This window comes from Trichosurus vulpecula, chromosome 4 (genome assembly GCF_011100635.1).
Source record: "Trichosurus vulpecula isolate mTriVul1 chromosome 4, mTriVul1.pri, whole genome shotgun sequence".
Lineage (NCBI taxonomy): Eukaryota > Metazoa > Chordata > Mammalia > Diprotodontia > Phalangeridae > Trichosurus > Trichosurus vulpecula.
This window is the reverse complement of record NC_050576.1, coordinates 267,514,639-267,527,309: the sequence shown is the minus strand read 5'-3', so window position 1 is coordinate 267,527,309 and position 12,671 is coordinate 267,514,639. Positions and strand designations below refer to the sequence as shown.

General features: G+C 36.3%; 1 protein-coding gene across 3 annotated transcripts in view; it reads left to right on the top strand.

Moving 5' to 3' along the window:
- The window catches only part of LOC118848873 (U2 snRNP associated SURP domain containing), a 77,285-nt gene extending 64,933 nt beyond the window's left edge, over positions 1-12,352 (top strand). For 2 of the 3 annotated variants that reach the window (XM_036757911.1, XM_036757913.1), the window contains 4 exons: positions 1,701-1,811; positions 3,640-3,758; positions 4,972-5,148; positions 7,305-12,352. In XM_036757911.1, the coding sequence (XP_036613806.1) occupies positions 1,701-1,811; positions 3,640-3,758; positions 4,972-5,148; positions 7,305-7,443 (546 nt within the window). In that variant the 3' untranslated portion in view covers positions 7,444-12,352. The remainder of the gene's footprint in view (positions 1-1,700; positions 1,812-3,639; positions 3,759-4,971; positions 5,149-7,304) is intronic. The other variant, XM_036757912.1, reaches the window with a different exon arrangement.
- The last annotated feature ends 319 nt before the right edge of the window (positions 12,353-12,671 follow it).

The following is a 12,671-nucleotide window of genomic DNA, read 5'->3' as shown; positions in this document are numbered from 1 at the left end:
TGATTAGAGAGATGCAAATGAAAACAACTCTGAGGTACCACATCACGCCTGTCAGATTGGCTAACATGACAAAACAAGAAAATGATAAATGTCGGAGAAGATATAGGAAAATTGGAACACTTAATTCATTGTTGGTGAAGCTGTGAGCTGATCCAGCCATTCTGGAGAGCAATTTGGAACTATGCCCAAAGGTCTGTAAAAATGTGCATATCCTTTGATCCAGCAATACCGCTTCTAGGGCTGTATCCCAAAGAGATAATAAAAATGAGAAAAGGACCCACATGTACAAAAATATGTATAGCAGTTCTTTTTGTGGTGGCCAAGAAATCGAGGGGATGCCCATCAGTTGGGGAATGGCTAAACAAGTTGTGGTATATGAATGTACTGGAATATTATTGTGCTATAAGAAATGATGAGCAGGCAGACTTCAGAAAAACCTGGAAAGACTTATATAAATGAACAGATGCTGAGTAAAGTGAGCAGAACCAGGAGAACATTGTACACAGTAACAGCCACAGTCTGCGATGACTGATTTTGATAGACTTAGCTCTTCTCAGCAATGCAATGATGTAAGACAATTTCAAGACTAAAGATGGAAAATGCTATCCATATCCAGAGAAAGAACTATGGAGTCTGAATGCAGAGCGAAGCAGACTATTTTCTTTTTTTTGTTTTTTTTTTTTCTTTCTCATGGTTTCTCCCATTAGTTCTAATTCTTCTTTACAGCCCATATCAGATTACATGCCCTCTTGAGGAGGGGGGATGGGAGACAGGGAGAGAAGATTTAAAACTTATGGAAGTGAATGTTGAAAACTAAAAATAAACGAATTAAAAAAAAAAGAAGTAAGGCAGTAGGGCACTGTCTTATGAGAATGATATTCAGGTGCTAAAGCTCCAGGGCATTGAGCAGGGCACAAGGGTAATAACTAAGGGACTTTTTCGTTTTACAACTTTATTGGGGAAAAGAGGGTTGGAATGGCTCCTGTGGTCAATACGATAACAGATGATTGTGGTCTGGATATTTGAGGTGAACAGATAAGTAACTGCCCATATGTTGATAAATTAATTATTCCAGATGTGCTATCAAATGTTCGTGTGTTATCGTGCATCCTCTACCCTCCACATTGTGAAGCAGGTAGTGGCAGGCTAATTGGTCCTCTTTTATAGGTGGGGAAACTGGGTCTCAATCATGTGCTGTGACTTGTCTAAAGTAACCCAGTCATGAAGTGTCAAAGATGGATGCTAACCCTAGGTCCTGCTCTACCTCCCTCCCAGCTGTGGCCAGTCCACTCTGTCTTATCCTGAACTTGTTTCTCTTGGAGTCTGACTTAATTACTTGTTAGTTATATTTGTGGGCAACTAGGTGGTGCAGTGGATAGACTCATCTTCCTGAGTTCAAATCCAGCCTCAGTCACTAGCTAGGTGACCCTGGGCAAATCACCTAACCCTGTTTGCCTCAGTTCCTCATCTGTAAGATGAGTTGGAGAAGGAAATGGCCATCTAGTCCAGTGTCTTTGCAAGGAAAACCCAAACAAGTTCATGAAGAGTCAGACACGACTGAAATAACTGAACAACAGATTTGTATTGTTCTTCATAAGCCAGATAGGAAGTAATGACAGTGGTGCTTGGCCTTAGGAACCCTTTTCTAATTGAATGTCTGGTAACAAGGACAAACTTGTAAATGTGCTTTTATTCCACAGCTCAAAGTGATGAAGTTTCAGGATGAATTAGAATCTGGGAAAAGACCGAAGAAACCGGGGCAGAGCTTTCAGGAACAAGTGGAGCACTACAGAGACAAACTTCTTCAGAGAGTAAGGAGAATTCTGTATTCTGGTATTTGCCTGACTAATTAGACTAATGGACTAGAAGTTTTATATCCTTTTAAAAGAACTTTAGAAGTTGGCATATTTATATTTTTATTCTCTGAATTGTAAACATCCAGAAACATTTGACAAAATTTGGCATATTTAGAATTCTATATTAAAAGCATTTTGAAATAGGCAACTGCCTATTTCAACTGCCCATGTGGCCCCTATCACCAGTAAAGTAATACTAAATTAATCTTCTTAGGTATATTTGGTAGACCCTTGGAGTGCCCAAGGAGCGGTATTATAGTTGTGACAGTATGACACAATTTTTCTGGACTTCCTTATTGAAATGGTACAAAGAATATGAAAGCAATTTGAATTGGTGAAATTTTGAATTATAGGAAACTTGTTTACAGTGTCTTCAAGTTGGGGTGGCATCCCCAGCTCTCGGAGTAGCTCATTACTCTTGATGCAGCTTATCCTTTCAAAAGGACCCTGCATAGCTTCCTTGTAGAGAGTAGATATGTAGGTAGTTAAGGACCAGAAGTCCCAAATTTCATATTACATTGGTTGTAAGGACCTGGACTGACTATGTGGACCAGGAAATAAATGTTACTGTTGGTTTTGGCTACTTTATCAAACTGACAGAACTGGAAGTGATGAATATCGTTTTGTCCACCCTGTTTGGCTCTCTCTGTCCCCTCTCTTATCCCTTGCCCCTCCCCCCCAAATCTTTTGTTTTTCTTCAGGTTTTCACAGGGCTGGAAGTCATAGAGTAATCAGTTATATACTTATTTAAAAGTTACTTGTTTTAGGCATTTAACTGCATTTATAATTGGAAAAATAAGATTTCTGTGTATTATAGTACCCAGTCTATTTATCACCTTTATATTTCTGATCAAAATAAACATGAAATGTTTTCAAAACTGGTAACTAAGCCATTGAATTGACTGAGTGGTATATGAAGCTTTGGGAGATGATGATTAAAAGTTTTGTAGTGTATGAAAAATTAGCCACCTCCAAACTTATTCTTTCACTAGACTTGATGGTAGCAGCTGAAATTTAATGGTTTAAAATCAGTAACATCTGTTCTAGAACATAGTTGCCTCCTTGGTCTTCACACTTTCTCATTTTAATTGGAAGAGGAAGGAATTGTCTTGAGCAGATTTTTTGCCCCCTTTTTCAAATTCAGTAAATTTGTGAAGAAAATTCACATTAGTGTAGAGCTAAATGAGCCTTCGTTGGAAATGTAAGAGTGCTTCCTTAAATTACTCAGGAGCTACCTGCCTTGTTCACTCCACAAACATCAAGTGCCTACTATGTGCAGTGCACCATGAAATAGGAGATAGGAAGATGAGTAAGAAATTGTCCCTGTCCTTAATATTAGTAGATTTTGGGATAACATGTAGGCTCCCTAATGGCTAGGACCATTCATTTTTGTCTTGCATCCCCTGTACTAAATACAGTGTAAGTACAGTGCTTGACACGTGGATATTTGGCATACCTCATTGATTTAGGAGCAAATAGGAAGATTGCTCAGCCAGTTTATGTCTTCTATTAAGTTTGACAGAAGAGTTTTAATCTGCCAGAACAGTCGCCGCTTATAATATGGATAAACTACTGATATAAGATACTTTTTTTTGGTCTATTTTTATGCTTATATTTAAAAGCCTACTTTTATAAGATGCCTTCTGTATGAAAGCATTTCAAATGTAAATTCACATATATTTGAAAATCACAGAAGCACAGAAAGTAGTGGATAAATGAAATTACACAGAATTTGAAGTTATTTGTAAAATGTGACATAAGCTTTTTAAAAAAAAATTTTAAGGAAAAGGAGAAGGAATTGGAAAGAGAACGTGAGCGAGATAAGAAGGATAAAGAGAAACTGGAATCTCGATCCAAAGACAAGAAGGAAAAGGATGAGTGCACACCCACAAGGAAAGAAAGGTGCTACTTTTGTTACTTTGCTCTCTGGAGAAGGCGGGAGGTTTGGATTGGTGTGACTGTTATGTGACATAGTCTCATACAACTAAAGCTAGAAGGACTTTGGAGGCTATCTAGTCCAGCATCCTTATTTTACAGATGAGGACACCAAAGCACAAGGGAGTCATGGCAGTAACCTGGAAAAATGATGTTTTAGGTCATGGGCTCTCTTGGTTCTTGTCCACAAAGGGCCACAGGATTACTTGGAGAATAAGGAAGAGTGCTGAGCTAGCTTATGCAGCCATCTTCTCTATATCAAGGTTCAGATTGTATCTTTAGTTCTTACCTCAGAGGAGGAATTTAGTTACAGTATCATGTACCAGACCTGAAACTCAAATGACCAAAACAACTCACTAGATCTTCCTTATCTCTCAGAAAAGCAGCTCTCACAGATTAATGTGCCAGTGATGGCTGCCTTTAACCTGGAAGTGGGGGAGGAAGAGAGAGAGAGGAGTCTATTGCCTTCACTTCAGCTCAGAAGGGGTTCAGAAGGGAAGTTCACACTTCTGGGTTCACCAAAGTTACTGGATGTCAGAAATTTGCTTCTGTTTGAGCCATGTTTGCAGCCTATGTTTCCTTAATAATTGTAAAGAGCCTTGATCCAGAAGATTTGAGCTTCATCCTTTGAAATCTATTTCATCCTTGGCTAGCTGCAACTGAAAGAAAGCTTTTGGTAAAAGATGCATAGAGGCATTATATGGCTATGATTGTTCATGGCAGACATTCTTATTCTAAAAAACCCTCAAAATGATTTAAGAAATAGAAAACATTTCATATGCAACTTTGAGATTAAGTTCATTCATCTTAAACCAAAGAGTGATGTTTTTTCCTGTTTCAGCAATAGGGAAGTTCCATTTATGTGGAACTTTCTGCCCTGTGTTTTTGTCCCTGCTTCATATGAAGTGCTGAGACTGTATCATGTTTGGTATAGCACGTTATTACTATTAAACTTTGGCTCTTGAAGAAAAGACTATTTTTTTCAGTAGCATGGCATTAATAAGAAATTACAGTTGTATTATAATAAAAGCCTTAATTATTGAAGTCACTTGGTATGTTGGACTTGAACTACTGATACAAAATAACATTGCTGTAGCAGTTGAAACTAATTATTGGTAGGAATTAATTTACACAGCTATCCAGTACCAATTATTGAAAGTTTTGGCTCTTCCTTGCACAGGAAAAGGCGACATAGCACATCCCCCAGTCCCTCTCGGAGCAGCAGTGGTAGGCGAGCAAAATCCCCATCACCAAAATCGGAGCGATCAGAACGATCAGAAAGATCTCACAAAGAGAGTTCCCGTTCCAGGTCATCTCACAAAGATTCTCCTAGAGATGTTAGTAAAAAGGCCAAAAGGTAATTCTGAGTCATTTGTATAAATTCAAGTTGTAAAAATAATGTATCTTGTAGTTTTGTTCATAATTGCACCAACAATTACGTTTTTTACCATTTAAGATTTTTTGCTATTTAAAGGGAGAATTGTCAGCAGACGCAGTTCTGTGAATTATTTTGCTCTCATTTTTTTGATGACTTTCTTAAGTCCTTTTCATTTTAGATTATTCAGTTTTTCTCTTTTTGAGTAAGCATAAGAAAAGTCTTTTGAGTGAGAAAGGAAGATCAATAACCTTTAGATATGTATTCAGAACTGCTCAAATGAATACAGAAAAGAATCTCCTCCTTCCCCCGCCCACTGTCCCCTGTAGTTTCTGTAGTGTTGCTGAGCCTTTGCCATGAAAAAAAGACATGTCTAAGTTATTTCATTACCCTGGGTCACCATCTTGTAACACAGCAGCATCACAGGAAAGAGTGTGGGGTTGATACAAATATTTGCATAAAGGAAACTATTCTATTCTTCACTTAATGAATTCTGTAGTCTGTGTACTTTTTCCTTTTTTTAACTTCTGTTTCCACAGACACTTAATACAGGAACATGTAATTTTTTGCTATTAATGGAAATTTGCTAAACGACTGAAATATTTTCTTTTGGGGTGTCAGCTAAAAAGAAGTGTGATGAGAATTTGTCCAAAATATTATACTTTGCCTTCTTAAAGTATTCTGGCCATAGTTCAACATATTCTTGGATGCATGGCAGTTATTGTAGCATTGCTGTCTATAATTGGTCATGCCCTTAGCCCCTGTGCACAAGCAGTTCTTATGTCTGATTTTTATAGTTTTTTTTCTTTTTTCTCCCTTACTATCAGCAAAAAATTCTTACCATTGTCAGTTTACTTTCTAGAATCTTTCCTTGACCTTTCCCTCCTCCCAACATACCTCCCTTTTCTGGTTAGACGTTTCCAATCTGCTGTGGGATGAGAATCTAGGTCCCTAAAAATGCATGTACACCCAGAGAAAATACTCTGTTATTCTGTCCAGTGGAGGAGGCATGTGTATTTGATCCTACATGGACTTTGGGGTCTTTAGTTTTGCTACTGATAAGGCTTCTTTGTTTTCAGTCATGTATAACTGTGGCTTATAGATAAATGAGTTATTGCATTCTGACTTTAGTCAAAATGACAGTATTATTCATAGACTAAATTCGTAGACATAAATTTAGAGCTTGAAAGGCCATCTAGTCTCACCCCTCCTTTTATAGGGAAGGAAGCTGAGTCTGATAGAGATTGTGTCTTGCCTGTGGTTACACTATTAGTATTTCAGGTAGGATTTGAATCCTATCTTCTTGGTTCCAAGGCTACCTCTTACTATACCATGCTTCATTTGTTGCATGAATTTGTGTTAAGTAGCTTCTGGATTTTACATTACTATTTGTGTGGAGATTAGGAACACAGGTTACTTGGGGCCTCTTAAATTGTAGATATCTAAATGGCAAATTGTCTTATTAAAAAATCTCATAGAAGTTTCTTTTGGACTGAAAAATTTCTCTGGTTTGTCTATTGCTAATAAAATCATAGGCCTGGAATGGATTTCAAAAAATAACCAGTTCTTGTTCTAAGATAGTATTGTATTTAGATGATCATAGAATAGAATCGGCCTTTTCCTAAACTGTAGAACTAAAAATTATGTATAATCTCTCTTGGTAATGTACTTTTTGGTCTCTTATTCCTTATAGTACATAGTACTTTAATTACTCATGTCATACCATTTTTACAAATCATGATATTATGAACTGAAGTGAGGAATAGAGAAAGAAGTTTGGCTCTTTTATTTTCTGAGAGGAAAATTTTATTAATAATAAAAAAAGTGTTTTCATATTGATCTGTACCACAGAATTCACTAGGATAACAGATCCATCTTGACTTCATATCAAATTAAAATAGCAATTTTTTGGAGGTTATAGCTTGCCTTGTAGAATGGCTTGCTTTCCTAGTGTACAGGACAATAGTATTTCTTTCATTTTGAGGTAGTTTAGAAATGTAAGGGTGCTTATAACACTTCGTGGAAATTAAGTATTTTGTTTAAATGATTTTTTTCATTGCTCTAAATTGTTGGGTACTTTAAACATCTAAAATAGAGTTCTTACCTACATATTCATGCTTGACTTCTATTTTTGACAGATCACCATCTGGTTCAAGGACACCTAAAAGGTCTAGGCGATCACGATCTAGGTCCCCTAAAAAATCAGGGAAGAAATCCAGGTCTCAGTCTCGATCTCCGCACAGATCTCACAAGAAGTCAAAGAAAAGCAAACACTGACAAAAAAAAAATCACATTTTTTTACAATGCTGTCGCTTACTGGAAATGCGGTTTTGTTTTTGTGCCTGAACAAGTCTGTTTTAAAAAAAATCAAATGGAAGAGCATTCCTGAATTTTTTTTGTGAATGCACGTGTATACTCATGAGTAACTGCATCTGTAGACCTGTCATTGTTTTATATTGTACAAAAATATCTTCATTGTGGCTGTTTCTCAAAATGAAACATTTTTTTGTGTTTATGAATTTCATCAGAAATGTGTGTAACTGATCTGCTGGCAGTAGTGATATTATTTCGTTTTAGGATGTTGTGACCTAGCAAAAATAACACACAGATGTTTTTCCCCCTTTTGTAGCTTTGACAATTTGAATTAGATTTCAAATAAAATCTCAACAGAAAATTAAGATGTTGTTTTCTTGCCCCCATTGGTGACAGCGAGTTCCATAAAAGTCTGCTAAGTGAGTTTGCCACCACTCATATGCTTCTCCTCTTTGATGCACTTTACAATCCCTGGCGTTCTGAGTAGCTATCCCTTAGTTATAGTAAAATAATTGTCAAAATTAAGGCAACGGAGAAAACTCTGTGGTTATTGTTCCTAAAAGGTTCTGAAATAACCTGGATTTCCTAGACCACTTTGGTGCCCAGACAGCCAAGAGTCATAGAAATGGCATGCTTTGTTAGGCTAGTACACTGCCCGCAGGCAAAGCCAAAGTCGATAGGATTGTCTTTTTACAGAAGTAGTTTTAACACAAAACATATCTAGAATAAAAAATTTTTAAAGAAAAATATATGGAAGGAATTTAAATTGTGGGCTTAGTTGGGTGTGAGCTGTTGTATGAGAAATTCAGATTTAGTTAGGAAGAGAAGTAGCTTGGAGACCAGGTTTTTTAGGCTTTTTCTCCCTGTGACAGCCAAAGCCTCTTTTGATATTCTTTTTTCATGCCCCTATTTGAAGGTTGGTATCATAAAATATTCCAATAATTTTTTTTCTTACTGTTAATCACCTCAGTCTAAAAAAATGAGAATGGTTTTCAGTTCAGGTAAAATAGGAAAGTAAATTAGCTTTTCAAAACTCCTAAGCCTGAGTGTCTCATCTAGGATGCAATGAAAAGCTCATTTAAGCAGCTGGTGCCACTTGGAAGTCATAATGTGCTCTGAGCTGGGAGCAAGACTTCCTCAGTACAGCAGAGCAGATATTTGTACAGTGTTTTTATATAGTAGCATAAAAGACCGGGGTCATTTTGGATCTTAGGTCTGACAGATACTAAAATTTCTCTATTTTCCTTTACTGGTTTTCATTTGGGTGCTTAATTGTATAGTTGTTTGAGGTGTTTTTTGTGGTGGGGTTTTTTTTTTTTTTTGTAGGGAAGTAACTACTCTGATGATGGATTGTCTTGATTAGGATACTTTTTAAAGAAGCTTTATTTTAAACCCATTTTCCACATTTTTAAAACAAGTTCTTGCAGGCATGTAATTTTAAATGTACTATATTTGTGAGGGAGTAAATGTATTCGTATCAACTCAGTGTTGGCAGGCCACTTCTAAACTGTGCAAACCAATAATACGTGGCAGTGAGCCCATCAAGATTGTTTTCCTTAATGGCTCTTATCAACATAAAAATATTGCTTGAATAGGCATTCACTTATCTTTCATGCTTCTGTTCAAGCATTTTGTTAGGGAGTGTTAATTGTTAAAAACCCACTCTGAACCACTAAGAAATGCTAAAAATTTGGTGCTGGTTTCTTTTTTTTTTTTTTAATCAGCATAAGTAACTTTTTCTACTCTTATTCCATGAGAGAACTTAATTTTTTGAAGCATATCTTGCTTAGCAAAACTTTAGGGATAGATGAATCTCTGTGCAGCCCTAAACACAGATAGCTGGTAGCCTCGGTATTATCTTGGGTAGTGGGGGCCAGAGTGAAGGCTTGCAAATAAACAATATGCCAAGCAAGAATAGCAAGAAATTTTTTGTGTGTGTGTGTGTGTGTGTGTGTGTGTGTGTGTGTGTGTGTGTGTGTGTGTGTGTATATATATTCTGCTCTTCAAAGGATGAATGAGTGGGGAAAGTATTGAGATAATTTAATTTGAGGTATTTGTAAAGCTCTGCTTGTGGCATTGAAATTAAGTAGCTCTCTGTCCTGAGCATAATTTTTACAGTAGGTAAGACTGGCCTTCTGCCTTTGTTGAGGACCTTATTTTTGTAAGTGTTGACATGCTGTGCAAAGATCAGTGGAGGACGTGTAGGGAATCTAGCAGCTTTGGTTTACTCCAGAACACTTCTGCTAGGGTTGTTGACTTGTAAAAGATACTAGTAAATTAATTGCTCTTTTTTAACTTTAATGAGAAGTTAGAGCAAGTAAAGATGGTTCCTAACCTCTTGACTCTTAAGGATTTTATATGATGATAAATGGGCCCATTGAAGAAAGGAGGCATATTTGACTAGATTTTAGAAAATCACATTAGTGGTCATATAGATACCAAAACAAGGAAGTTACCTGCTGAAGTTTCTACAAATAAACTAAAAGGTTCTTATTCACTTCCTTTCACTAACTGGAAATATTCCACCTGATTTCCCCGTTCATGCCCAGGAACCATGTCAGCCAGTTAGGAAAGAAAATGTGCTCTCTTGGCTTCCTCTGTTGCAGGGGGAGCCAAATTCTCTCACTACTGTATGTTTCCTCGCCTTTCGAAGGAGGGCTTCCCTACTGGGCTTATGCTGCTCTGGCCTCCCATTGTTGTTCAGGTGAAAAAAAATCAGACTGAAAGACAGTCTGCTGCTTACCAAAAAGAAACCCTGAGGAAATAAATAAGCATGTTCATTTGGGCAATATTTTTCTGTTCCTATATGTGCTGTTGGTAAATGGCTGGGATTTTCAGATAAGAAGCATGTTTAGGAACTGAATCTGACCCAAAGGATGTTTTTTATTGATTCAGAATTTTAAAAAAATTCTTGTATGTGCTAAGGTTTGCAAAAATTGCACTGACCTAATTTTATTTTGTATGGACCATGCCTATGGGATTAAATTGAGACTTGCTCCAATTAAAGAACCTAGTGGGAGAAATATTTGCTTACATGCTTTTATGTAACAGCTGTTTATTCTTTAAGTTTTAAATTTCTTTACTGTTGAGAATTTTAAAAAAAATCTTACTAGTAATTAGACCTAATTTCCTTTAAAAGTCTTGACTTTTATCTTTATAAAATTCAAGGTTCAGAGAAATAGAGCCAAAAGGATGTTTTTGCCACTGTGAAAAAAAATACACAGATTATTTATATTGCCAAAACTTATGTTGCCAAAATGCTTCAAACTGGTCATCAGAATCATGACTTCCTTTGCTAAAGTGGGTTGCTTTTTAAGACTGTACAGTACCACCATTCTAAGATATTCCGGTAAAGAAATGTATATAAACACTGTTTGAAGAACTCAGGCTGATCCATTTTATGCATTGAAACATCTTTAGATACTAAACAAAAATTTTAAATGACTTAAGTCAACTACAATGAATTTACTGCAAATATTTCTGCATAGCCTGTGCTTTTAAAAAGTATGCATACATCCTTTTGAGTTTAAAGGAATACACTGTTTGTAAAAATTCCCTTTCATGGTAAAGGACTTGTCTAATATTCATACTTCACATGTAAGATTTAGAAGAGCTTATTTGGGGATTAGTTGATTATCATAATTTAAGCATTGAGGTTTTTTTTTCCCTACCATCTTCCAAGATTGATTTAGTACATCAATGTAAAGTCCCAGTGGGAGTGTTCTTAAGATAACCTAAGAATCTTCTTCCAAATGAGCCACATCCCAATTTAAAAATTGATTGCCTCAGTGTTTGACTCAATACAGCTGTGAACCTCATGGAACTTTAAGTATCGATTCATTGTTTGTATAATTGGTTATATAGTTTTTTAGGTGAATAGACGAAATTTGGCCTAAGCTCATTTTCATATGCCTATTTGTGCTTGGAGTATTGATATATTTTGTTTTAATTCTGCAGTCTCTTGTGTGTTAAGCCTCTGGTGGCAGCTTTGAAACACCAGGGAAAATAGGGAGTTTTTTTAGAACTGAGAATAATGTAGTTGGAACCAACTAAGCTGAAATATTCTCCTTAATTCCCTGTGCTCCCCTATTCCCCACCTCCCATGATGTTTCCTTCCACTGAACTTCTTCCATAGTAGAATCTCTTAATACAAGGATTAAGGTTCCAAGTTTATTAAAGGAGACGTTCTCCATACCAGACTGTCACTTTATAGTTTTTCTACTTAAGGATTATATGATTGAAACCAAATTGTGAAACTTCCCTTTTGTTGTTTGTTGGGCATAATTACTTTAATAAAAGTACATTTTTTCATATCAAATTTATACTGTTCATGTAATTTTATCCATGTAGAACTTGAGCCTTTTTAATGCAAGCACAGTAAGCCATATCTAATTAATTTCAGCTGTGTGCCTTCAGCAATCGAACCCTAAAAAGATCTTTGTCCTTTGTGAAGCAAGCAGTGCACCATTTTTTATCTGTTGCAACCAGAAAGCTAGTACATTTTTCATGGTGAGAATCGTAGCATACAACTTCAAGTACTTATTTTTGTGAGCTTAGTTCCTGTCTCCCCACTCCTGCCCCTATCCCCCCAAGAATGCTGACTATTACAACAGTAAACTCATGACTGGGAATTTTCAGGTTTCTCACTGGTTCCTTTTTGGGCTCAATAATGTTTTCTTCAAGAATTTTGGCATTTGAAAACAGTTACTTCCTTACAGGGCTTGGAAAATAACTGCCAAAATGGCCTATCAGCATTTTTTTGTATTTTGAATAAAAACTAAAAAAGAAAGAAATGTAACTGATCATAAAAACATGCGTAAGCACTGTATACTCCAGCTACATCATCTCATTAAAATGCCTTGCAGTTCCAACACTCTTGGTTTCATGCCCGTGTTTTATTCTCATTGTTTTCTATTTCACTACAATACTGGGTTGAGAAATTATTTTATAATTCAGAGGGTTATGTAAAGTAGATTTTCAAAATAGGCTTTAGTTGTTTTGCCCTTCTGTTTCCCCAGCCGCTAGCATAGCGCTTTGAACATGCTAGGTGCTTAATATTTGCAGAATTGAATTTGTAGAATTGTTTTACGGGTATGACTACAATTAAAAATATCTAGCAGCCTAATTCAGTGTATCTAACATGTCAAAAGTGCTTTTGTGGGTAGAGAATTCACTCATGCCTATTTGTTTTT